This window comes from Suillus plorans (assembly GCF_016647745.1).
Source record: "Suillus plorans strain S12 chromosome Unknown HD556scaffold_54, whole genome shotgun sequence".
Lineage (NCBI taxonomy): Eukaryota > Fungi > Basidiomycota > Agaricomycetes > Boletales > Suillaceae > Suillus > Suillus plorans.
This window is the reverse complement of record NW_024537438.1, coordinates 278,865-301,927: the sequence shown is the minus strand read 5'-3', so window position 1 is coordinate 301,927 and position 23,063 is coordinate 278,865. Positions and strand designations below refer to the sequence as shown.

Sequence of the window (23,063 nt, the reverse complement as noted above, 5' to 3'; positions counted from 1 at the left end):
CGCACGTCCACTGAGCTACTGCTACAACAAGACGTTGACACCACTCATCGTTCTTTGTCATGGCAAACATGATGTGGATGTATTTGAGAGAGGCGTCCGAGTCGGCTCCATTCTTGGGAATTACGGTGGAAAGGGTGCGAGAAAGATCATCAAGGAGTTCTGCGTTTATACCCTCAGGCTGCATCGAGGAACTGGTGATAGAAACCAGTTCACCTCGAGCATCATGAACAGTCCTAAGCGCAGCATGCCGGACTCGAGAAGGTCTACTTGATTCCATAGAACGTACAAGCGACTTGATGTAGGAGCATCGCTTGGCAGGGCTCCCTAGTCCACGCATCGCACTCAGCGCAAGCAAAGCATCACCCGTTTCATCGGCTTTGTCGTACCCTACTTCATCCGCCAGATAATCAACGAGCCAGTCAAATTCTTCACAGTTGGGCTTACGCCCATCACTATGAGACCAGCACAGATTACCAGACCAAATCAATTTTTCACTGTCTGGAAGTGAAAGGCAAAATTTCAGTCCGTGGACAACCATCGTCCTCAGGGCGGCACGTGCACTGGCCCGATGCTTCAACTTCAATCCATTCACATCTTCCTCCGGTGGCGGTGTCTCGTTGTTAAGATGAGAGTAGGCATCACGGCAAGCCGTGAACGCATCGCGAATGAAACGACTTCGTGTTGGCTGAAATTCGTCATGCCAAAAAGGTTTGTCCACAAGAACTGTCTCGATTTTCACTGGCTGGGTGCACAAATGGGCCATGGCCTTGCCAAAGTTCACGTAGAGTTCTTCCGTGTCACGACACGCCTCGAAGTTATCACGTAAACGTTGAAAGGCTGGTGATACATCAGTGTTTGGCGACCATTGCGTGTGAGGTACCATCACAACCGCAGCCTGGACGGCTTCCTGGTCCGTCGATGTCTCTAGTATCCAGCATATAGGGGAGGATTTGTTAGGAACGGGAGACAATTTGTTAGGAACGGGAGACGATTTGTCAGGAGTCTGAGTCGAGGTAGAGGGGATTGCACGACAAAAAAATTCGCCAATCGCTCGAGCTAGCTCTGTCCCTGGCATCTGGACAGGGCGATCCTGCCACCACGCTAACAGGAAGATAGTACCTATATAGAAGAGAGTGACAGAAGCTGTAGTGCAGACCATGAAGCCGAATGTCGGGAGGTGGTCGGACCATGTCTTGAGGCATAGTGAGACGCTGAAGAGTAGCAACGCAACCTGGAGGAGTCCAAGGAATGCCTGCAACCAAGCACGCAGCTGCAAATACTCTAGCCCATCCAATCTCATCTGTCTCTGCGCGCCGCTATCTTCTAGAGACCCTCCTTGTTTCCGGGCTGCTTCATATGAATAAAGACATTGTTTTCCCACAACTGCCCCGAACGCAGCCAAGATGCTAAGCGCTAGGCCAATGTAGGCAAGGGTTTCTGCCCAGATGGTTAAAGAAGAATAGTGTGTAACTGAGGATAGATTGCTGATGTTATGTACAGCACTTGGCCCGTCAACAGTGACTTGAATTAGTTGCACCAAGAGGGCGTTCGTAGTAACTCCCGAGTCAGGCTGCATTCCACCGATGAATGTAGAGATGACGGCTGAGAGTAGACCAGCCTGATTCATCTGTTAGACCTGCATTGAGAAACATAGAAGCGAACGCACAAAAGTCAAGATAACACCTATATCACCATGCGCTCGTTGGAGGAAATCGTCGTCGTACTCATCCGCAACTTTCTTGTAAGTCGTCCAAAACTTTGATTTAATATCTTTGCTGTGTTTTTCTGCAATACTGGATGAACTAAGGAGACTGAGGATGTGCTGTAGGGTGTTTGACCTTGGCATATAGTCAGACACCAAATGTACCATGATGATTGATTAACATTCACATATTTCCAAGAAGGTCGGCCCCGATGGACAGGACAGGTTTCTCATTCTCGACATGAGGATTGGCCTTCCATCCCCTGTGTATCCATCAGTATGACGACCAACCCAGTCTAGCCTGCCACTTACTCGGTAGCCGGCGGATTAGTATCGACAGATGTGAGACTGGATCGTGATGATGAGGTTTGCATTTTTGCGCTGTAGTGGACAGAGATGGAAGAAGACCTTGCAAAAAAGAGCATGCACTCGGGCATCTGAAAGTGGCGAGGCGTCCACTTTAAATGTTGATTCTCAGCGCTCAGCACTAGTATCATTAAACCTTCTCTTGACGCCAGTACTGAAATTATCCTTCGTCATCCAGATATCACGCATGCTGTTACTAGATTCGACAGATTTCAGCGTCCTAATGCCAGTCTCTGCTCCAACTTTGAACTCGCAATTAGATATAGTGTGCGACTCACTCGACAATGTTCAACAATGTTCTGCACCCACGGGAATCTGGCATACGTATGAAGGGCAGGGCGGCGGCGGTTGGGCATGAGCAGCCGATCAACCCGGACATCAGATGCTACAGAACATAGGGCTGCAATGCGGCTGCAGGGAATATTATGTGACACTCACTGCGTTTAGCGCTAGCCCTTCCGTTGAAGTAGGCCTTGATTAGGTGAAGTCACCAAACACGTGTACAACTTGAAAGACTTCGTCATACGCCACAACTATGTCGAGTTTTTTCTTTAGCAAGTACTTATCAGTATGCAGGCTCTACGGATCGTCGAGTACGCTGCCTCATCCAGCTGCAGTCTCAACATCGGTGAACCGGTGAAGGTTTTAGAAGGGAATATATCAAGACTGTCTTCCGCTTAACTGTTACGCCAAAAGGCAGTGATGTCGTTAAACGAGGACCTTGAGAGAACTTGAAATGATATATTGAAAGCGCAGGTACGCGTGAACTTGTTACTTCTCAGCAGCCCTGCAAAACCGTGGTTGGCGCTCCACTCGTAAGGAGTCTTTGTAGATTTGTGAGCCCAGCTCGTGCAATTCGGTACTATCACGGTGTATTCAGATGACCGAGGTTGGAGTGGCGGCTCGGATAGACCGCCTTCTTCCATTCCATCAATCAACAAAAACAGCTCCATATCAAAAGAGTGCAAGAGTTTTTGCTCAGGAAAGCCTTCAAGTTGTGGACTTGGTCTGACCTGAGTGCTTCGAGCCAATGATTGTTTGTAGTTGTTTGAAAATCGAGAGTAGCGCTCGCTGAGTGCATGTGACCACATTGAACTGGCGTCTTTTGAGAGTAGGGCATCGATTCGTCCAAGCCAAGCTGTTTTGGGTGTAAATCCGCTGGAAACCAACTTGAAAAGGGTGCCAGTGACAGTATCACCAATTAGTCTACGTAATGAGTACTGAGTGCCTCCTGGTCATGTCTTGTAAAGGTATTGTTGATACGAACATCTTGGATGGTAATCCTTCTATATACTGTAGAACCAATGCTCATCCCGCTCCATCAATCCATTGATGGTTCTAGGTCGTTTCCCTTGCCAGTTTTTAACCAGTATTGTTTACCGTAGCACAAGAGAAGTTCGGATCCACGAGCCACTGCCTTGGCTTCAGATAATGCAATTAGTAGAACGACTCGGTAAACCATCGGGAAATCTTACTGGTATAAAATCCGATGTGATGCTCCCCGTTGACAAGAAGAACTCGAGTGCATATCATTCAGCTGATGGGTATAAATAGGCTCCACGTCGAAACTCACCTTGTGCTACACAATTAGCCAGTTCCGCGTTGGAGCGGGGCGTCCCATCAGACCTAGGCAAGTCCGTTTCCGTTTCGGCGGGCGCGTGGTTTAGGAAACGAGTAGCATTTCCGACTGGCGCAGCATCAAGCATCTCGTCCCCATTGGCGTTTGAGAATTCGAAAAAATAATTGCGACCGCTATATTCGGTGACATGACTGCATGAAGTGAGGATGTCTCAAGTTCGGTCGGTGTTCAATAATGTGAAGGCGTACTGTAGAATTTCAACATGGTCACTCGTCAAAATGCCGCCGACATAATCTAAGCAGAAACATGAGCTGTTAGACTCCAATGTCCCAAGAAACGCATCACCTCCGATGAAATCGCCAGGCTTCATATCTTCCGCCGCGAAAGCTCCTAGGCCATGTTTAGCCCGCCTGATCTCGACCGCCTGACCAGTAGTGAGTATAATTCGTGGACGACGGGCGTCCTTACCTTGGTATCATTTCGCTGAAGCCTCGTGTTTACGCATGGGTCGTCAGTTGCGCCTGATTAAAGTTCACTTGCACTCAGTCACGCGCGTAAACGTGTTAATATCATAGTCTGACCTCTAAATTGGAATTCAGCCCACCTCACTGAATGTTTAAATGTTGCACCCTACCTTGCATCGCATTTATTACATATCCCGGGCAAACATTCTCGAACGTTTTTAACGCACGGGCAATTTGAAAGGCAACGTTTGCACTCGCAACCGCGATATTGACGATTACCTGAAATGATTTAGAACCTAACCCGTATCACGAATTGAGTCATGACCATACGGACAATTTACACCACACCGGCAAGCCAGTTGACAGTGTCGTTTCCGACGGTAGCATTCACACCAGTCTTTTTCACAGGGACCCTTATGCTTGCAAGGCTCGAGGCTGCATCATAAGTATCCCATGATTTACATCTGTTTGGTCATACAAAGAAACTTACGGGATAAAATCTGCATGATCAGATTCTTCTTCTGCGATTGATTGCAAGTCAGAACCCATGGTCACCCAACAGAAACATTATTGGTGTACCAAAAATGAGACGAGGCTTTCGGCCCTTTTTCTTTGTTTTGTTGTTCTTTGTATGACTTTCCACGTCGCCTGCAGGGTCATCATCATATAACATATGATCAGGAAATATGTGAGATCGCTGAACAAAGACCTTGAGAGAAGTGAGATTGGCAGCGTAGGGTACATGTGGACGTGTTTACTTCTCGGCAAGGCTTGAAGCAGAGATCCGCAAGCTGACAAGGAAATAGATCGGGTGATATTGATAAGATTGTTCTCAATGTCTCTAGGTCGGATTCATTCTCCCAATAGACTTTGTCCTAAGGACCACACGGATCAGGAATGAATGTTGTGGGGTGCTCAGCGACAGTGGCTACCATGTAAGATTCGTCTGTTAGACGGAAACATTCTTCACCGCAGGGCTCTCCTTCGCTGAGTCGCATGCTTTGATTTGTCACCTTGGGCCTCCCACCTCCGAACGACCCGAACTGAGGATGCTCTAGCAGACCACATGAATTGAATAGATTGAAAATTTACAGCGGAACTTACTATGGGTTGTGCACAGAGTTCGCAGACAATTAAGGTTTGGACAAAATGTCGCAAGAACAGATGACAACCTCTTATGGAGTTCATCAGGTGCAGGCTCGATGCAGGCCCCCTCCATATCATCCTCAGTTCCACCAGGCCAGCGAAGGAAATCGCTGCATAAAACAATGAGAGCGTCCCAACGAGGACGTGAATCAAGCAAGCTGACCGCTGAAATCTTTGCCATAGAAGACCATCTTTGTACGATTCACGGAGTGATTTGGGGAATATGCGCATCCGATCAATGTTCGTTATCGAGATATTCGAAGTGTTGTGCAGTCGGCGGACAGTTTCTATTTGGATCATTTCCGCTGGGGATGCAATCTCTAGTGGCGGTTTCAGCATGTTCAACTGATCGTGGCTTACAGTCTGGATCAAAGTCTTCTTCCCATGCGAACGACTCAAAGTTGTCTAGATGTTCCATGACAGGGAATTTCTCCTCATCGCCATACGGAATGAATGCAGCTGCATCATGCACTCTCAATTTTTGAATGCTCTGATTGATTGGTGGACAAGACTCGTAAGAAGGGTGGGCCTCAAAAGCAGAATCGACCGAGATTTCCTCTATCTCTAATGGGTATGATATGCCTCGACCCTCGGCATCGTACTGGGTCACTACCAGCAAAGGTTGGTTTGGGCTCTCTGAGTCGATCCGCATCTCCGAATCTTGAAGAGTCCCGGGGTCAAGTAGCTGATCTATCGTCTTATTATAGTTTTCCCTTTCTCCGGGGACCCGCCGGCCGGCCAAAGCGTGGATGATTTGTCGGCACTCCCTTGGTTCCCATTCGTAAAATTGTTTCCAGACTTCTTTGTAGATTCGCAAGCCCAGCTCGCGCAGTTCGGTATATGTGTATTCGGATGACTGAGGATTGTTAGATAGATCGCCCTCTTCTGTTCCATCGATCAACAGAATCGACTCCATATCCAAAGAGTGCAAAAGTTTTAGCTTGAGGAGGTGTCAGAACTTCAAGTGTTACAGCCCTGCAAGGGATTTCGTCACGAACTTCATGATGTTTGTAGTTGTTTGAAATGTCAAGTAATAGCGCTGCCACCAAAGCACATTACGCCTCATTCCTCATTCCGCTACCATGGCAGAGAAGTCAAACGCCAATATGCTCTTCGCTAACTTCAACCAAGATTTCTCGTAAGTCTTAGACGTATAAAGAAGCGCTATCTCGAACCGCGTTTTAGATGCATATCTGTTGGAACTCGGAAGGGGTACAGCATAACTAACTGTGATCCATTCGGGAGAGTCTACACGATGAGTGCGTCTTTGTCATGTCTTGTACTGGTGATGTGGACACTGAAGTGGCAGGAATATCTTATGCTTAGATGACGGCGCACGTGGCATCGTTGAAATGCTCTTCTGCACTTCACTCATTGCGCTAGTCGGTGCCGCTGATCAACCCCAGTCTAGCCCACGAAAACTACAAATTGTCAATACAAAGGTGCATATTCCTTTAAGTGTCTATGTAAATCGGAATGACATCTCTTCACACTGACAGCGACAATCCATGATCTGCGAACTGTTGTTCCCGTCCTCCATCCTTTCTGTCAAACTGAACAGGAAAACCCTCGTCATTGTGTTGGAAGTCGAAATATATATTTATGATATATCCAACATGCGTCTTCTGCACATCATAGAGACTACACCCAACCCAGAAGGTGAGCGCGCTACCTACCGCTCACCAACAATCTACAGCTGAGCTGTGCCAGCAACATGTGCCCTCTCACCATCCGCTGACAATTCCTACCTTGCTTATCCTTCTCCTGTCCCTTCCCCTACAACTCAATCGCCTAGTCAGGCTTCTACGTCACAGGCTCCATCATCCAGTCACCAATCTGGCGACGTTCTCCTCTTCTCCACACGAACATTGACAGTTGCTAATGTAATCCAGGCGCACAAATCACCAATCTCTTTTCTTTCCATCAATTCAACAGGTACTATGCTTGCGACTGCATCCGACAAGGGCACTGTCATCCGGGTTTGGAGCATCCCTGGAGCAGAGAAATTGTACCAATTTCGTCGGGGGACACGCGAGGCACGAATATATTCGATTAACTTCAATGTGGTGTCATCTTTGCTTGCTGTCAGCTCGGCACATGACACGGTACACATCTTCAAACTTGGCCATCAAAAAGCTTCTTCGTCCTCGTCCAGTAAGAAGAATGATGCCCTGTCTAGCCCGCCGGAGTCCATTGACGGCAGGGAGGGGTCCGCAGGGATGGATGGAGGGTATGAAGCATTCGCAGACGAACGCAAGAAGAGCGGTGTTTCGTACGTTGATTGTATTCTTTCGCAGTCTAAAATTTATTTCTGATGTTGTCTAGCTTGAGTCTTCGTCGCAAGTCGTTGCAAATGACCAAGAGTCTGTCGCATTCAGTTGGGGGCTATCTCCCTAATACATTGACCGAGATGTGGGAACCATCTCGTGACTTTGCATTCCTGCGGCTGCCGACAAGTGGAGCAAGATGCATTGTTGCGCTCAGCGGGTATGATCAAATACGTTTCTTTGCTCCTGCCGTAGTTTTCTCATATTTAGTACAGAACACTACCACAGGTCATGGTCATCTCGTCTGAGGGCTATTTCTACTCGTACAACATTGATCTGGAGAACGGTGGTGAGTGTTCCCTAATGAAACAGTATAGGTGAGCTTTTCATGTGCATTTCATTGGCAGAGCTAACCCCAAGTAACAGCTTGCTCGACCCTGATTCGGCTGGTATGGAGTGATGTTTCTCTTCTGTTCTCTTCGCATGGATGGCTTGAAGTTCGAGTGTCGCCTTGTATAATGTACTCACAGCTTAGTTGAATGAGAAGTACTTACTATACAAGAACAGCTGTACTTTTCTATTCGACTTGTTTTGAAGTTAACGGCGGTGTTCTCACCGTTTTGAATCAATAATTGAGGTCAAATTCGGCGTTACACGTGTTTGTGCTTTTCTGGGCCTGTGGCAGGCCGGAGTTGTTACGACTATGACCACGACCTCTCGGCGGAACCTATTTGTTGACTTACACACATTGCGCTGGCGTTATACCGGAAAATTATACCCTCACACTGTCACCGCAACTGTCTGAATCAAACTCATGGCTGTGGACAATTTCTCCTACAAGGACAGCATACGAGCTGCTTTGGCCTCGTGCATGCCATGCTTTAGTAGCATAGCGCCTGTCAACTCCAATGATAATGCCCATAGCGATGCCAGAACCCATAGGTCGCCATCAAACGAACTCGAAGGGCTCTTGCGTGACACAAACACAGAAATAGAAACGCTCTCTCTGCACTCAAACATCGGTGCTGGCCGGAGAAAGCCTCGAAAGCGCCCTGCATTCTCGCTGACACTCTTTGGGTACACGTTATTCGGCCGCCCGCCGATTTACCTTTCGGACGATGAAGACGAACGAGGATGGAGGAGGAGAGCACTTGGCACTGCATCATCATCCACGCTAGACTCGGATGCAGCACCGCTGGATGCATCGACTATTGCTCGCCTGTCGTCTCCAGACCGTGCAGAAGCCGAGCAGCATAGACGTGATGAAGAAGCACAGCGGAAGGCAGAGAGGAAGGCACGGCGCAGGGAGCGCAAGGAGCGAGAGCGCATGTCTACTTTACTCTCACTCAATGGTAACTCTCTTGTCAAAGAGAGTGGTTTCGAGGGGTTCCAAGGCAGTGGGGAATCCGCGATACCCTCGCTGCCAGCCAGTGAATTTGGGCCATTTGTGCGGGGACAAGAAGAATTGTCAGCCGTAGGAGGAGAAGGAGAAGGCTCTGAGGATGTCGACGATGCTGACCTTGGCGGGGAGTTGTACACCCGCAAGAAACGCCATTCTGTTTGGAGTGGTTCGGGTTCAGATTCTCGCTCTCGGACATCTGCGTCGGTCTCCAACGGAGATGCAAATTTACATTACAACCATCATCAGCCTGAGCTGGCACAAGCTGTCCCACCGTCATACCCACAGACCGAAATGCAGCTGCCCAACTCAGCCAAAAAGTCAAAACACCGCACGTCAAAACGCTTCTCGCCCCTCTCGTCTTCAACAGCATCACAGTCCACGGCACCTTATACTCCCGCACCGTCCATTTCTGTGTCTCCAGCCGTTGCTGCATTCCCTGTCCCCCATGAGCGCATGGGGCACGCCATTGAGGGAGAGGATGTACGGGGATTTCCAAGCGTTGGACTGTCGAGCGCAAGAGGGAAAACGAGAGAGATGGGTGTGTTCCTCGCTAGCCGAGAGGCTGCTCAGTCGTGATTGGGAGTGTAAACAACAGTGTGCTTTATTTTTTGGTATGCACATCTACATTTATCATGTATGGATACTTATATTGTTCTGTGGATGGGATTTATGCTATGATATCAGTGTTTTTTTAGATGCTTTGAGCTTGCATCTTAGTCCGAGAGAACGCTTGACGACTCGCTAAACAAGTTACGAGAGCGTTATCTACCTTCGTGAAGGGAAAATTGGGTTTGTGCTGTTTATGCCAGTGGAGATCGCGCAAGAATCTGACCGATGCGCGTGCTAAGAACACTTGACATATGTTAAGGACCGGAACTCAGTTTAATGGACCATCTTCTACTTCCATCTCGTAATCACTACCATACAGTGCCCAGCGCAGATCTCGAAACGACTAGCTCAGTTTTGACACGTTTTGGGGTTCGTGCCCAAAGCTATAGGAGATCTGGGGCATAACCGCATACAGCAGTGAGGCAGTGACTTCTAAGGTACGTTGCAATGTGACGATCACTGAAGGACGCAACTTGATTCCAAACTAATATGTACTGGTCAGAGCTATCTGTGCAATATGCCGTCCCCAAAATATGTAACTCAGGGGTTCTGGATAAAGTTTCCAGCAGGCCCATTCGAAGCTCACCGCAATGAGCAAATCTTCGAAACTCAATGCGATGCTCAAGCGATGCTGCAGCACGGTACATCACGGGTTGAGGGTTATGGTTTGCACTACATACACAGGATCACAGAAAACCTGTGCTATATAACGAGGAGTGAAACCTCTTTCATCGACGTGACCATCGTTCCCTTTCTTTCTTAGAACCTTCACCAGACCGCTCGCCTCAGTTCGACTGAAATGGGCAACTTCTTCGAAGACCTTGTGCACCAGGTGATGGATATCACCATGGAGGACAATGACCAAATGGCACTCAAGGTGAGGGTAACGTTGCTGAAGTGGAAATTACACTGTCTTATGGAGAAATGTATTTTGAAAGGCAAAATTCCACAAGTTGAAGCGAGAGGTCATCGATGATGTCCGCGATATTTTTCCTCAGGGACAGATAACTGTACGAGGTTGTGTCGGCTGGTGTTACATTTCTAACCTTCTGCTAGCCGCCTACGCTGGGCATCAAAGGCCTTAGAGTCAACCTTCCACCCAAAAACCCCAACGATAGGAGTGGCCCAGATCTCCCGGTTAGTGTTGCTTCTCACTTTGTCACACCTGGCTCATGGTTCATGATAGAACTCTTCCACTAAGTCTGCAATTCCCGAGGTTATGCGCATATTCAGTACATATGTGCAAAATGAACTGCCCACGTACCTCATTTACGTGCCAGACAAAAGACTTGTCGGCCGCAATGAAGTGAAGCAAATGTTCCGCAAAGAGGTTGCCTTGATCACGGAGGAGGCTATCCACAGTCGTCTTGTCGATTTGAGGGAATCATGCCCTACAGCTGAGAGGGAGGACGCAATCAGAGATATCGTCAAGGATACTCTGAAATTCGCTGTCCTCTCGCACCGTTGGCTAGACACCGGCGAACCCACCTTCTCCGACATCTTGAAATCTTTTAGACCGTACGGTTATGAAAAACTCGTGAAGTTCTGCGAGAAAGCCAACGAGTTCGGGTGCCGATTGGCATGGTCCGATACATGCTGCATCAACAAGGACAGCAGCACCGAGCTCGAAGAGGCCATCCGGTCGATGTTTAAGTGGTATCGTGATGCCTATGTCTGCATCGCATACCTCGCTGATAGCACGTCGGTCGATGATCTTCACGAAGATGTATGGTTCACCCGCGGGTGGACTCTGCAAGAGCTGCTTGCGCCATGGAGGATGAAGTTTTACGTCAGAAACTGGGAGCCGCTTACCAGTAACCTCAATGACAAGGAAAATTTAGAGGTCATGGGTGTGCTCTCGCGTGCCACGAGGATACCTCTCGACGACCTACGCCATTTCCAGCCAGGCATACGCAACGTCCATGAAAAGATGATGTGGGCCTCTACTCGGACAACTACACGCATCGAAGATGTCGCTTACTCCCTCATCGGAATCTTCGACGTGAGCATGATGGTAGCATATGGAGAGGGGAAACGGGCGTTTTACAGACTGATGGAGGCGATCATCCTCAAGTGCGATCAATGGCAGATCTTCGCTTGGGCAGGACCAAGTTCTTCCGACAGCCCTGCATTCCCAGAATCGCCGAGAGGTTACCGTCCCCTTAATCCTGTGGATAGCAACGACGCTCTTCTGCCATCCACAGTGTGGCGCGGCGATCGGAACATCGTTATGACCAAGCGCGGGTTACAAATTCAAGTGTTCCTTGTCGACTTGTCACAACAAGAGGTGACCGTTTACGAGAAGATTGACACCGATGACGTCCAAACCGACGCGTACTCCAACTATTCTGCGGGAGTCGTGGATTACTGGTGCTACGATACCAGTGGAGATGGCATTCTTCAGCCGGAGCAGGAGCATCTTTGTGTGTTGCTTCGCCCAGACCCTCGTAACCCATATGCTGGTTGGCACAAGGTTACGACACCTAACCTTGTGACCATACGCACAAAGAGCAAGCTGCGGAGGACTCTGACGTCGGTTTGGCTATAGGGCAAAACCATGGCCTCACGGGGCGGATGATCAACTTCTTTCCTATGCTTCGGGGGGTGACTCGTGTACGACGGACGCTGGTAGTAAGACTTGACGTGCAGAAATTGAGTCCAAAGCTTTACTGGGTTGCGTCTTCACTAAATTCTACGGTCTACGTCATCAAGGTACATTGTGGATACATTTCTTTCGAATTCTCTCTTTGATTTCGCCGATCATTTCGATCTAACCATTTACCATTTCTTCTCGTTGCGCGTATTAATGGTATCGTATAAGGGCTTCAGGTCGTCGTGTCTCATCGTCTCACTACCACCCTGTATTGTAAAAACACTAGCTTCACTTAAGCGCTCTTGCCCAGCGCTTGTGTGCGACGAATATCGCAGCGTTACAGTCATCAGTCCGAACATAATACGTCAAGCAATACAGGTCCCAATGGTATTCGTGCAACGTACGTATTTTTTACAGAGGTGGGGTTATCATGAGACACTACTAGTTAGAAGAACTGGATCATACACGGTCACAGAAAAGAAAAGATTCCGTTATTTGCTTCGAGGTGATTAAGTAGGTAAAGCAACAGTGTTCAAGAGAAGTACATCAAACTTGCCATGTTGGCATGTAAGGGCTTGAATCCACGTTTGTACGCCTCCAAGGCGCCCTCAGCCTGAGCTGTGTCGAGCTGTGTCGCAGAATCAGAGAAATCAACATTCCCTTGAGGGTCGTAGTGATTCTTTGCGCGTGAGCAGACAATATCTGCATCTGATGAATAGTTCAGTCACGTCGTTGCCGGCGAGCGCCTTGGACATGGACTTACAGTACACAGGGGCGGGGATTGAAACAGAGCGAGTTGACCGTGCATACACATGGCACAAAGCGAAAGAAAGAGATTGCAAACCATCGGCGCTAGATGCATAGCCATTGTCAGCATACAATCCACCACATAGGAACTTGCAGGTGAGTCACCTAAATTCGTTCTCATCGTAGAGAACATTGTAGTGCGCGGGGCGACTCGTACCGAGCAGACCGCCGTGGCTCTGCAGATACCAATCGAATTCCGTGGGGTGGGCAACAACCTGGTCGACAACAGTGCCTGCGAGGCAGTTGCCGCTCTTATCCTGTTCATTCGACCCTGAGCCAGATGGGAAGAAGCGAACGTGGTGACGTTTCGCAACCACGATGATTGTGATCTTTGGGTTGATCTTCAACTCCGCGCAAGCGTCTGAATAGGTTGTCAGATTTCGACAGTCCCAAAAGTAACACGAACTTGCCTTTGATCGCCTTAAGTTCAGAATCAAGAACTTGCTTGAATTGACCTTCAGAAACACCATCTACGTTGTATGCTCAGCATATGGAAAGGGTATGAATGGCTTCTGCAACGAACCTCTGTAGAAGATGAGACGCGTGGGGGCAAGATTCCCCGTCTTCTTCTCCGCGAACTGGCGATACTTCATGTACATACTCAGGACGTGCTAAGAGTGCGCAATTAGTGAAAGCAAGTTATACGGAAAAAATGCTCACCTTTGCCATGTCCTGGAGATCTTCGATGATCTCAACCCGAGAGGCTTGAACACGGCTTGTAGCGATGTATTTCGCGGTATCAGAATCAACGTTGCCGACGAGTGCCGTGAATGAAGGACGCCCATCAGAGCCAGGCGCAGGATGAATCACGTCGGCACCTGGTAGGTAAACTGTTTGACTTTAAGATTGAAAAAATCAACAATGGGGCTTACCCATGACGATGGTGGGGTTACGAGGATCGGTAAGAACAGAGACAGACTGAGGATCTGGAATAGTATTGATACCACCCAGCTTAACGTTGACCCTGAAGGAGTAAAACATCAAAACGAAATTTAGTGTTCGATTAACAATTACGTACTTAAGGCAGACGTTCGCGTAATATTGCGGTTTTGCACGGAAGCACTTCTGACTCTTTAGGCATTGGGTCGCAACACCGACCTAAAGTCATAATTTCAGAGGTCATATAACGGGTCCATAAAGCAATCTTACTGTAATGTCCCCGAAACTATACAGAAGGTCATGAGTCATTGATACAACACAAGGCCAAGGAACTTACTGTTTAACCGCAGTGTAAATGTCATTGCCGTTCTCGGGAAGCACTACAACGATGAGTTGTGGGCGCTGTTTCGTCCTTTGGAAACACTCAGTGCCAGCGGCACGCAGTTGCTGAAGTAGATGTTCGAGTCAGATTCAAGCAGTCTTTGCAGAACACCACTTACGTCCGCAATCCGGCCTTGACCGTTTTGCCAAGTTACCATCGGCTTATCGTCGGTGATACGGATACCTGTTCGAATGTGTCAAAATTTGACCTGATATATTATCATATGAGCCACTGACCAACGTCTCTGAAACTCCTCAACATGCCATCGATCATGTCTTGTGCAGCCTGTGGGTTAAACCGCTGCTGCCTCTCGTAAACTACCACGATCCACCTGTCAATAGCTGCAGGTCTGAAGAATCGTTTATCGATCCTGGAAACCTATGAGCAACGAAGAGATATCGTATGACAACACTTACATATTCCACGCGCCGTTACTTGGTGTCTAAAGAACAGGAGAAGATCAGTACGCAGCAATGCAAACAAACTATAATACTGACAATGGTCGGCTGTGCACTACCTGGGCCGTACTTCAGTTTCGGCGGTTGCAAGACCCGCGCCATTACGGTAAGTGGTCCAGTAGTATCTTCGACGTGCATGCCGAACTGGCGCACGTATTCCGACTGACCATATTGAAGGACCTAACAAGACTGCTGAGTATAACGCGCTGTAAATGACGAAGGTCATACCGAAAGACCGTTTGTAATACTAGCGAGGCGGGCTTCAGGTCGCTTTGTAGCGAATTCCAGAACGTCCTTTGTTTTCTCAGGTGGAACCTGCTTCCGCATGATTTGACCTGGTGGAATCGTGCATAGTTCCACAGGGATCAAGGCACCACTGCCAACCTACAAATCCCGATAAGATGTTTCAAGACCCCCTGCGAACAGACATACCTCAATGCAAAGATTATTCGGGAACCTCAGAGGACGGTTCAGGATCGTTTGGAAATACTGAGCCACGGTCCTACTAGTTCCATCCCGCAAGGTGAAACTTAAATCTGCAGCGCCTGCGCTGCTCAATTTCTTGACGACGCGGGGGGTTTTGTTTTCCCCGGCGTATGTTGTTTTAACTCGGATGCCTGAAATAAAACGTTGCAAGCGGATTCGCTCACGATCGGGCAAACCGCTTCGCGGGCTGAGCAACGCGTGTTGCCCAGGTCTACCTAAAAACTCGAGACAGACATCCATCAGTGCTCCAGACTTATACATCGTTCCAGTCGAGATATCAACGTTCACGAGCAGTTGTCCGATTGCGGGCCTCACTGATTGGAAGTATCCACGCCATAAGACAAGGCCGGAACCGATATCCTTAGTCTCCCGGTCGGTGAAGAATGACCGAACATTAAAGGGGTACTTCATGGTCGGTTCCATACGGACGACAACATTCAATGCCTGTTTCGACGTCAATCATCGATTCGAGCATCCCTTACAAAAATACCTACCGTCAAGGCGGTCAAAACACTGTTGTCATGTGACTGCTGTCCAAGAATAAAGCGTTGTAGGACTCTAACGAAGGCAAATTCCAGTAATGTGGCGTTTAGAAAGGTAAAATAACCTACTCAGGGTTGATTTGTGCGACTTTCGTCAGTCTGATCTTGTACACCTTGGGACCGCGGCCCCCCGTGTTCTCTCCTGGGCTTCCGCGATTGGGGTCATCGGAGAGGCATACATCAAACTACATAGATGTAAGTGATGAGTATAGTAGCATATCGGATGCGCACACCTCTTGGCTGTTCTGTGGACCGAAAGGCAGTTCCCTGGGGGCGAAGAGGTTCTTTCGCCCATCGTAGACGGCCCGGGGTGTAAAGACATCGACGGCATCGATAGTTTGAAGGTGATGGATCAAGTCCATGTTTAAGCGTGCTGGAAGTACCTTCTCATCAGGCGAGATCACTGATCACATAGATCGATGCGATTATCAACAGCAAGTCACACAGAGAATCATTAACTTCAGCACTTACCCACTGTATCGTAAAAAAAGAAAAATGGATGAAATCAGACAAAGAGACGAGATTTGAAAAGAGCCAATACCAACCGTCGTAGTGATGGATAACGCTTTCTGGGAGACTTATCTTGAAGAAGTTGGAGAATACGGTCACTGCTCTGCCTGCCGTTCCATATCCAGGTCGTTTTACCCCCACGGCCTGAACATGGCTTCCAGGCAGAGCGGCGGGACCAGTGGGAGCATGAACTGTTCTTCCCCCAGCTGGGCCGCCGCGAGGAGGTGGTCCACCGCGAGGGCCGCCGCGACCACCGCCACGACCACCTCTGCCGCCGCCGCCGCCGCCGCCGCCTACACCGCCTACACCGCCTCCACGAGGCTGTCCGGGTGCTGCTTTTGGTGGCATGATTGAAGTACAAGTAGAAGAGAGAAACTGATAACTAAACAATAAAGCGTGAAACCTTGAAGGAGTGGCTTTGTTTGTTCGACTTTAGTCGCATGGTTCGATACAAAGGCTCCGTTTCAAATATACATAATCATACATTAGCATCGGCATGGAACCTAGGGCGAACACGTTGCCTCGTGCCGACCTCATGATGCAACTCTCTCAGCGACTTCTATGTTATCGCCGACTATGAACCGGGACATGGGATGAGAACTACTTGATTTGAATCAAATCGGATCGAATAACTTTCTTTGTAGCAGGTCATGTGGAGTTCGCTTTTGGAAACGACAATCTACTGAGTCATAGACTTCTTCAATCTTGAGTTGTCGATGCCTGCTGCGCCGGTATAAGACATCATATGTATGAGGACCTCGGACCGCTCAATGCAGGGGCGCAGCATTATGCGATAATCTTGCACAGGATTCCATCGACTCTCCACACTTAAAAAAAGCCATATCGACATCTTGCCGTTATCCAGCAGCACGGCATTGGCAGGGCCAGATTCTTTGCCTAGCGGCCTGTCAAAGCCTGAGGGTGCACGAACCTATGATCAAAGGTATGAACTATGATGGATAATGGTCGCGACGTTGAGATGTTGTCTCTGGAACTTACTGCGAAAGTGACGCATCCGTACACACAGAGACAGGTGAAGTAATCTTTCGGGATACCTCGGCTGTGCGATCAAGCAGCTGGGGCTCCAGACTCCAAAACTGCTGAGTGCATTTCTGAATTTGGCGTGGGCGACGGCCATGCGCGACGCTGGGCGTTTAGATGTCCATGGAAGTGTTCTTGCATACAATACCGCCGAACGGGTCCGCGGTCCATTAATTCTGCTTTACGGAGTCTGCAAAGAGAACTAGCTCGTACATAACCAAAATGTTGAACGACTGTTTGCGCAACGATCGAATAGTTCTCCGCTATAAAGTTCTCCGCTATAAAGTTCTCACGAGCCACTCGTCACTTAAGCTTGAGGCTCCTCTTCCAGGGATTGCTCCAGATGTCTTTCGAGAAAGACCGCGATGACGAAAACGCGTCCGTTACAGAGAAATTCAGGGAATCTATTTCCAAATTTACATTAATCTCAACCCCATGCCAACCACAGCTCGATTCCGCAGTCGCTACGGTCCATAGTTCCGAGCTACCAACCTTGCGACGTTCCTTCAGAGTTGCTGCGACCGTGAAATCTCGAAAGCCAGAAGTCAAGTGCCACGTCGATGCCTTGAATAATTCAACATCACCTGGAAAGGGTAAGCGAAAGGCACCCAATGCAATTCTGTCCAAGAATGCCGCCAAAAAGCTCAAGCGCGGATATGCTCCACCGGAAGCGTATGCCCATTTATCACCCCTCACAGATTATCTAGCCTACGGGCTCGACGGTGTGTAATAAACTCATCATTCCAAATTTTGACTAAGGTGTTCTGTGTAGTCGTTTTCTGTGGAATCAAGTAGGCTGAGTATCTTTTGCATCATGCAAGCTTCTGATAGGGCCATTGTAACATCCATATCATTCTTAGTCCAGGTTGTATGTCCGCCAAGAGAGGACACCACTTTGCCCACCCGTCGAATCATTTCTGGAAGTGTCTTCACCAATCTGGTATGTCGTCTCCATCGATGACCAAGAGAAGTTCTTGATTATAGAATTCTTAGGGTTTACACCTAGGCTACTGCCACCCTCGGAGGATTCTTCCTTACCAAAAACATTCAATATTGGTTTAGTCAGCTTAAAATATTCACTATGTCTACTACCCAAACTGACGTATTTCAATCGTAGACAGATCTCGTTGACAGACCATCCTCGGAGGTTGGCACAGTACTCGTCTTTCAACTGCGTGCTAATGTGTAAATCTCAGGCATCAGAACTGTCCTGTTCAGAGCGTGTCTCGTCTGTACCTATCCTACTCAGCAAGCTCGCACTCCACCGCCCTAGATTTCTCTGTCTCGTCGGTATATCCAACTGGGAGATACTCCAAAAGGCACTTTTGCAGATGACGACCGGACCATCCAAGGCCTCTGGATCGTCAGGCGCGTCAAAAGCATCCTGGGCGTCAGAGAAGAACGTTGGATTACAACCATTCAAGCTATGCTATCCGACTATCGCAGATCCTGTCAGCGATACCTCTTCGAACATAAGCGAAACGTTATTATTCGTGGTTCCTAGCACGTCAGGCCTTGTAACACAATATCAGGTCAGGATTACAATGTCATTTCATAAATTTACTTGATTTTTGATACTTTGTACAGCTCCCTGCTAAAGTCAAGCTTTTTGCTCAGTTGAAGAGTTTGGTTGATCAGCCGCAATCAGAATTGGATACATCAGAAATGAAATGCATCGCCATTTCCGCATGATCCATAATCTATGAAAGCCATTTCGATGCATCCGATCATCACCGTGTGCACCGCTTTTATTTTCAGAGGCAGCCAATCATCACTTACTACGATGGATGGCATAAATTTATCGCCACCCATGGGCAGTACCCATGGACCCATATCTACCTGCACAATACTGTCCTTCAAATATAATACTTTGTCAGCGTCGCGGTTTGGCCGTGCCACCACACTTTGTGTACGAGAGACTTCGAGCGTAAACGGGTGCGCTAAGATTAGCACGATGGCAATATCGGTATGATACGTGCACCAATAACAGTCTGAGGCTTATCGCCGAAGGAACAAACCAACTCGCACGAGGAACCAGAAGATCCATCGATGTTGTCTTCCTTGAGTACGTGTTTCTAAATTTGAGCCTGGTTTGGAGCGACCCCATATTTACTGCGTTATCTGCTACGAAAGGGACATAATGGTATCGATGCAAATTCAAGAACTAGAGCCGCCGCTGCCTGAAATGGAAGAATGGGCTGAAACCGGCCTGTAACAAGCATCTCGGATGTTATATTCACCACTTTGTCCGTAACTCCACGCCAGGTAAGGACGCAAGGCGCGTACTGAAGTTTCGAAGTTCAACGTGGAACGTTAATGTCCATAACTTTGTTCTCGCAGATCGACATGTCATCATGCCGCATAGCAGGCATTGCCAGCGCTGTGCCAGCGATAATGATCCTGGAACGGCCCGAACTTGATTCCTTGCGTTTCAGCAATAAATAGCCTAATCAATGAATCATCTAGCTATGCGCTTGTGACTCACTGGTCATTGATGTGACCGAGGAAGATCTATTACTGTGTCTACGATCTTTCGAGCTAACTGCACGTGTTTGTCCCCTCCGGAGTTTGCATACATTATATAATTCTGCATACCGCCCCAGACATCATCCACGCCCTTTCTTTGTTGCATAGCATGGATGCCACCGAAAAACAGCAGCTGTAAGTGGTACACGTACGTATCCTGATCATGACTTAACACATTACATTTCCAATTTACCAGGGCGAGGCACTTGTACGTCATCCTTGTGGCAAACAGTACTGGAGTTTTCCTATCTTTGTCCTCAGAATGATAACACGATGTTCTAGGTATTATGGTGTACGACCATATGGCAACCCTCACAGACGAAATCAACTTCATTTGGCGTCGTCCGAAAACCCTGTCTGCAATGTCATTTCTTATCAGCCGCTATCTCGCGCTGGTCGGCAATATCTATGGCTTATATGTTGATTTCACGCTCATTCCAGATCAGGTTCGATCATCTCATTATATACGTGGCAGGCTCACAACTTATCTCCGCAGAGGTTTGATCTCCTAACTCTTGAATATTGTTCTTTCGTTTAAAAAACGCTTAGCTGTCCGAAATACGCGATTGCCAGACAGCTGTTTGTTTTTCTGCAACAATTCGTCATTTGCGGCAAGTTCAACTTCTTTTACTAGTAGAATTCATAGACTGAAAAATTTCAGTCATATTAATCATCCGCACTTATGCTCTCTACAATCGTAGCAAACGCTTGATTATTTGGGTTACATTCATCCTCATTGTTCTTGCGGGAGGCGTATCTGTACGTGTTCGATCTAATTTTGGACTCTTCCATTTGAAGTCTACTGATCGTTTCTAGGCGGCAACCTTTGGACAGTATGCAGGGACTTTGACGATCTCGCCAGGAGTTGGCTGTTTCACAACATCCACAGTAGAGATGTACGTCATGATCTTCCATTCTGCGACCATACTCAAAAGTCTTTGCAGATCTGCCCGTCAGTGAATTCTAAGTCACACAGCTCGAAGTCATGACTTGATCCATCTGCAGGTTTGGGGCTAGCATGGGTGGCCATACTGGCCTTCGAAGCTCTCATCTTTGTCCTCACAGTTTATCGGACCTGTAAATCTAGAGGTTTGTCGCGGTTACGTCTGGTCACCAGGAGAAATATTCTTGATGTCATGTTTCACGATGGTAAATGGTTTGTTACTTTCGTATTGTAAACACTGAATAAACTGAACATAGGTGTGATGTATTTTGGGTGAGGGCGTCAGTGAACTCGTGATTCGAGTGGGTCTAATTGATATATTCCTTCAGAGCCATGACACTCTGTAATATACCGAACATTGTGATGTACTACGTGAGTCGACATCCTACTAGTGGAGTTACAAAGCGCTCATAACTTGAATCAGTATGGACCAGTGAGCATCTTGTGTGAAAGTTAAGTATTTCTTAACGGTTGGCCAGGCGGTTATTAGGGGCAATGTGGGTCTGGGTATATTCACTAGCTGGTGAGTGGTTGGTGCGATGAACATTGATCGCGTTTTGACTATACCTCCCAGCATGTCCGTTACTCTCATTTCTCGGCTGATGCTTAACCTGCACAAATCTGTGGACTCCGGTATTTTGTCTGTCCCTGCCCAGGACGACGACTACTGCCTCTCAGTCTTTACTACTAGTATCAGCATACAGTCTGCGATCGCTTAGATTTCGCCATTGCGAAGGTGATGACAGGCTCCGTTTCTGTATGCCAAGATGTAGATATTCTTGTCATGTGAACAACAAGTACATTACACCAGTTAATACGTATGTGTTGGACTAAATAGACCCGTAGCCTGAAGAGCAGCAATGAACATGCTAATGTTATATGATCATGATCATGAACTACTGTACACCGCAAGACGCCTTCGTCATCTGTCAGTGGCCCTCCACTGTGACTGAGCTTCCCGTAACATCTACACTTCGGCTCCGGTTCCGACTACCAGCATTTCTGATTCATTCTGACGATATATAATTTTGTCTCGTTTTGGGCCTGGAAAATTTTCTATGCAAACTCAAATACGCAGCCGGGGCGACAACGAGCCATACTTACGATCATTATGATCGACAAGGAATCCGACCAAATGTTGCCTTCATTTCCACATGATACAAAAACATTTTCGTGCTCCAGAAAAGATCCTACTAATAGGATTGAAAAGCCCCTACTGTAAGTCTCGAAGTGTACTTAGTTTTGCAAGGTATCGTGCACATACATGTCAGTACAACCCAAGAACTTCCCCAATAGTCAACCAGCGATGTCCCTCCCACAGTGAATTGTCCTTGCTCGCCAATTCCGCGTCATCCGTCTTTGTATCGGGATTCCAACCGCAACTTGCTCTTCCGACATCAAAGCCCTGCTGGTAGCTCGTACGGATGTCCGCAGCAAGTACACCTTCTATAGGAAGGGCATCACAGTATACCACAGGTACACTGCCTTTGTATAGGGCACTAATCTCAGAGAGCGTTGCACGTTGTCCTTCGATGCGAACTTCAACATCAAGTAGACGAGATGGTGGTTGAGTAGTAAGAATATGAGCCACATATCCTGCAACGTCGGATATCGCAGTGAAGGATCCCGGCATGTCTCCTTTGCTCGCGATATGAAACTTGCCAGTTTCAGTGAGTGCAGTGAGCCAGGGAACGAAGTCATGAAATAACCCATTCTAATGGATGTATCGTGTTCAGTGCGTCATGCTTGCAGCAATACCAACAAATGAAGACTTACATAGACACGGAGAGTGGGCAATCCAATCGACTTCGCATAGACTGTGAACGGAGGATGAGTCTACATCTTAAAGTACTACCATTGGCTGTAATCATTCACCTGCAAAGGCATGCTTCTCATGAACCAAACCGGCTGCTGGCGGTGATACGCCGAACTCGCTGGGTACAAAGAGTTTCACACCCGCCTCCTTTGCAGCGTCCGCAAGAACGTCCTGTACAACTACGCCTCCGAAAAAAAATGTAACGGTAGAAATGAGGACGTCCACTTTGTTTTCACGAAGGATTGCCGAAACCTCAGATGCAGATGTATAGTCTGCATGTACAACCTTCAGGTTGGGGTCATTGTCAGGGAGTGCAGAGGTGTTTTTGGAGGTCGGCCGGGCGATGACGAGAATGGGAGTGCCAATGGCCAGGAATGCCTAACAAAGGTCATCGGCTAAGGACGACACTCAAAGATAATACTATAATAATGCTTACCTTCACGATAGGAATCCCGATGTGAGGGCCTGCGCCGACGATAGCAAAGGACTTGAAAGGCGCTTCAGACATGTTTTGTTACTGAATTTCGGATTTTGCAATTCTAAAT

The 23,063-nt window shown here is 47.9% G+C and overlaps 12 protein-coding genes across 12 annotated transcripts; 5 read left to right on the top strand and 7 right to left on the bottom strand.

Moving 5' to 3' along the window:
• Positions 1-1,369: 1,369 nt before the first annotated feature.
• On the bottom strand, positions 1,370-1,846 carry HD556DRAFT_1243012 (uncharacterized protein; the record flags this gene model as incomplete). Its single annotated transcript, XM_041298332.1, has 2 exons — positions 1,370-1,618; positions 1,667-1,846. Coding segments are annotated over 2 exons (429 nt in total), but the record flags the coding sequence as incomplete, so codon positions are not given.
• Positions 1,847-3,301: 1,455 nt separating this feature from the next.
• On the bottom strand, positions 3,302-4,145 carry HD556DRAFT_756981 (uncharacterized protein). The gene is made up of 5 exons (XM_041311519.1): positions 3,993-4,145; positions 3,896-3,941; positions 3,642-3,838; positions 3,544-3,585; positions 3,302-3,485 (listed from the first exon to the last, which is right to left on the bottom strand). Exons 1-5 carry the CDS (start codon positions 4,015-4,017, stop codon positions 3,445-3,447), a joined length of 351 nt encoding a protein of 116 aa, XP_041157018.1. The 5' UTR covers positions 4,018-4,145; the 3' UTR covers positions 3,302-3,444.
• A 160-nt stretch (positions 4,146-4,305) lies between these two features.
• HD556DRAFT_757025 (uncharacterized protein) lies at positions 4,306-6,274 on the bottom strand. The gene is made up of 8 exons (XM_041311520.1): positions 5,618-6,274; positions 5,421-5,562; positions 5,216-5,367; positions 5,044-5,165; positions 4,870-4,986; positions 4,691-4,820; positions 4,446-4,632; positions 4,306-4,390 (listed from the first exon to the last, which is right to left on the bottom strand). Exons 1-7 carry the CDS (start codon positions 6,171-6,173, stop codon positions 4,598-4,600), a joined length of 1,254 nt encoding a protein of 417 aa, XP_041157017.1. The 5' UTR covers positions 6,174-6,274; the 3' UTR covers positions 4,306-4,390; positions 4,446-4,597.
• A 28-nt stretch (positions 6,275-6,302) lies between these two features.
• On the top strand, positions 6,303-8,162 carry HD556DRAFT_1394995 (WD40 repeat-like protein). The gene is made up of 8 exons (XM_041303662.1): positions 6,303-6,395; positions 6,443-6,516; positions 6,584-6,699; positions 6,757-6,916; positions 6,968-7,529; positions 7,583-7,744; positions 7,800-7,901; positions 7,951-8,162. The coding sequence occupies exons 1-8, from the start codon at positions 6,340-6,342 to the stop codon at positions 7,982-7,984; spliced, it is 1,266 nt and encodes a 421-aa protein (XP_041157016.1). The 5' UTR covers positions 6,303-6,339; the 3' UTR covers positions 7,985-8,162.
• A 53-nt stretch (positions 8,163-8,215) lies between these two features.
• On the top strand, positions 8,216-9,632 carry HD556DRAFT_1394993 (uncharacterized protein). Its single transcript, XM_041303661.1, has one exon. The coding sequence runs from the start codon at positions 8,339-8,341 to the stop codon at positions 9,500-9,502; it is 1,164 nt and encodes a 387-aa protein (XP_041157015.1). The 5' UTR covers positions 8,216-8,338; the 3' UTR covers positions 9,503-9,632.
• A 702-nt stretch (positions 9,633-10,334) lies between these two features.
• HD556DRAFT_1446577 (uncharacterized protein) lies at positions 10,335-12,083 on the top strand (the record flags this gene model as incomplete). The annotated part of the gene is made up of 4 exons (XM_041307121.1): positions 10,335-10,412; positions 10,474-10,545; positions 10,592-10,672; positions 10,722-12,083. The coding sequence occupies 4 exons, from the start codon at positions 10,335-10,337 to the stop codon at positions 12,081-12,083; spliced, it is 1,593 nt and encodes a 530-aa protein (XP_041157014.1).
• Positions 12,084-12,485: 402 nt separating this feature from the next.
• Positions 12,486-16,485, bottom strand: HD556DRAFT_1394987 (argonaute-like protein). Its single transcript, XM_041303660.1, has 20 exons — positions 16,224-16,485; positions 15,916-16,086; positions 15,752-15,867; positions 15,635-15,698; positions 15,087-15,584; positions 14,883-15,038; positions 14,694-14,834; positions 14,613-14,638; positions 14,433-14,566; positions 14,315-14,379; positions 14,152-14,261; positions 14,085-14,100; positions 13,954-14,033; positions 13,808-13,899; positions 13,596-13,753; positions 13,459-13,546; positions 13,346-13,405; positions 13,041-13,296; positions 12,892-12,980; positions 12,486-12,836 (listed from the first exon to the last, which is right to left on the bottom strand). The coding sequence occupies exons 2-20, from the start codon at positions 16,042-16,044 to the stop codon at positions 12,661-12,663; spliced, it is 2,454 nt and encodes an 817-aa protein (XP_041157013.1). The 5' UTR covers positions 16,045-16,086; positions 16,224-16,485; the 3' UTR covers positions 12,486-12,660.
• On the bottom strand, positions 15,829-16,635 carry HD556DRAFT_756886 (uncharacterized protein). The gene is made up of 3 exons (XM_041311518.1): positions 16,224-16,635; positions 15,916-16,085; positions 15,829-15,867 (listed from the first exon to the last, which is right to left on the bottom strand). Exons 1-2 carry the CDS (start codon positions 16,538-16,540, stop codon positions 16,073-16,075), a joined length of 330 nt encoding a protein of 109 aa, XP_041157012.1. The 5' UTR covers positions 16,541-16,635; the 3' UTR covers positions 15,829-15,867; positions 15,916-16,072.
• A 236-nt stretch (positions 16,636-16,871) lies between these two features.
• On the bottom strand, positions 16,872-17,490 carry HD556DRAFT_1538018 (uncharacterized protein; the record flags this gene model as incomplete). The annotated part of the gene is made up of 2 exons (XM_041309678.1): positions 17,192-17,490; positions 16,872-17,107 (listed from the first exon to the last, which is right to left on the bottom strand). The coding sequence occupies exons 1-2, from the start codon at positions 17,328-17,330 to the stop codon at positions 16,872-16,874; spliced, it is 375 nt and encodes a 124-aa protein (XP_041157011.1). The 5' UTR covers positions 17,331-17,490.
• Positions 17,487-19,016, top strand: HD556DRAFT_756205 (uracil-DNA glycosylase-like protein). Its single transcript, XM_041311516.1, has 7 exons — positions 17,487-17,955; positions 18,006-18,024; positions 18,094-18,173; positions 18,227-18,294; positions 18,351-18,380; positions 18,430-18,765; positions 18,821-19,016. Exons 1-7 carry the CDS (start codon positions 17,577-17,579, stop codon positions 18,923-18,925), a joined length of 1,017 nt encoding a protein of 338 aa, XP_041157010.1. The 5' UTR covers positions 17,487-17,576; the 3' UTR covers positions 18,926-19,016.
• A 721-nt stretch (positions 19,017-19,737) lies between these two features.
• On the top strand, positions 19,738-21,753 carry HD556DRAFT_756249 (uncharacterized protein). The gene is made up of 14 exons (XM_041311517.1): positions 19,738-19,894; positions 19,956-19,990; positions 20,042-20,154; positions 20,201-20,205; positions 20,309-20,370; positions 20,421-20,518; positions 20,576-20,655; positions 20,704-20,711; positions 20,765-20,908; positions 20,960-20,975; positions 21,032-21,074; positions 21,127-21,135; positions 21,182-21,225; positions 21,359-21,753. The coding sequence occupies exons 1-14, from the start codon at positions 19,869-19,871 to the stop codon at positions 21,534-21,536; spliced, it is 861 nt and encodes a 286-aa protein (XP_041157009.1). The 5' UTR covers positions 19,738-19,868; the 3' UTR covers positions 21,537-21,753.
• Positions 21,754-21,969: 216 nt separating this feature from the next.
• HD556DRAFT_1243030 (uncharacterized protein) lies at positions 21,970-23,026 on the bottom strand (the record flags this gene model as incomplete). Its single annotated transcript, XM_041298336.1, has 4 exons — positions 21,970-22,416; positions 22,479-22,519; positions 22,578-22,896; positions 22,955-23,026. 4 exons carry the CDS (start codon positions 23,024-23,026, stop codon positions 21,970-21,972), a joined length of 879 nt encoding a protein of 292 aa, XP_041157008.1.
• Positions 23,027-23,063: the final 37 nt, after the last annotated feature.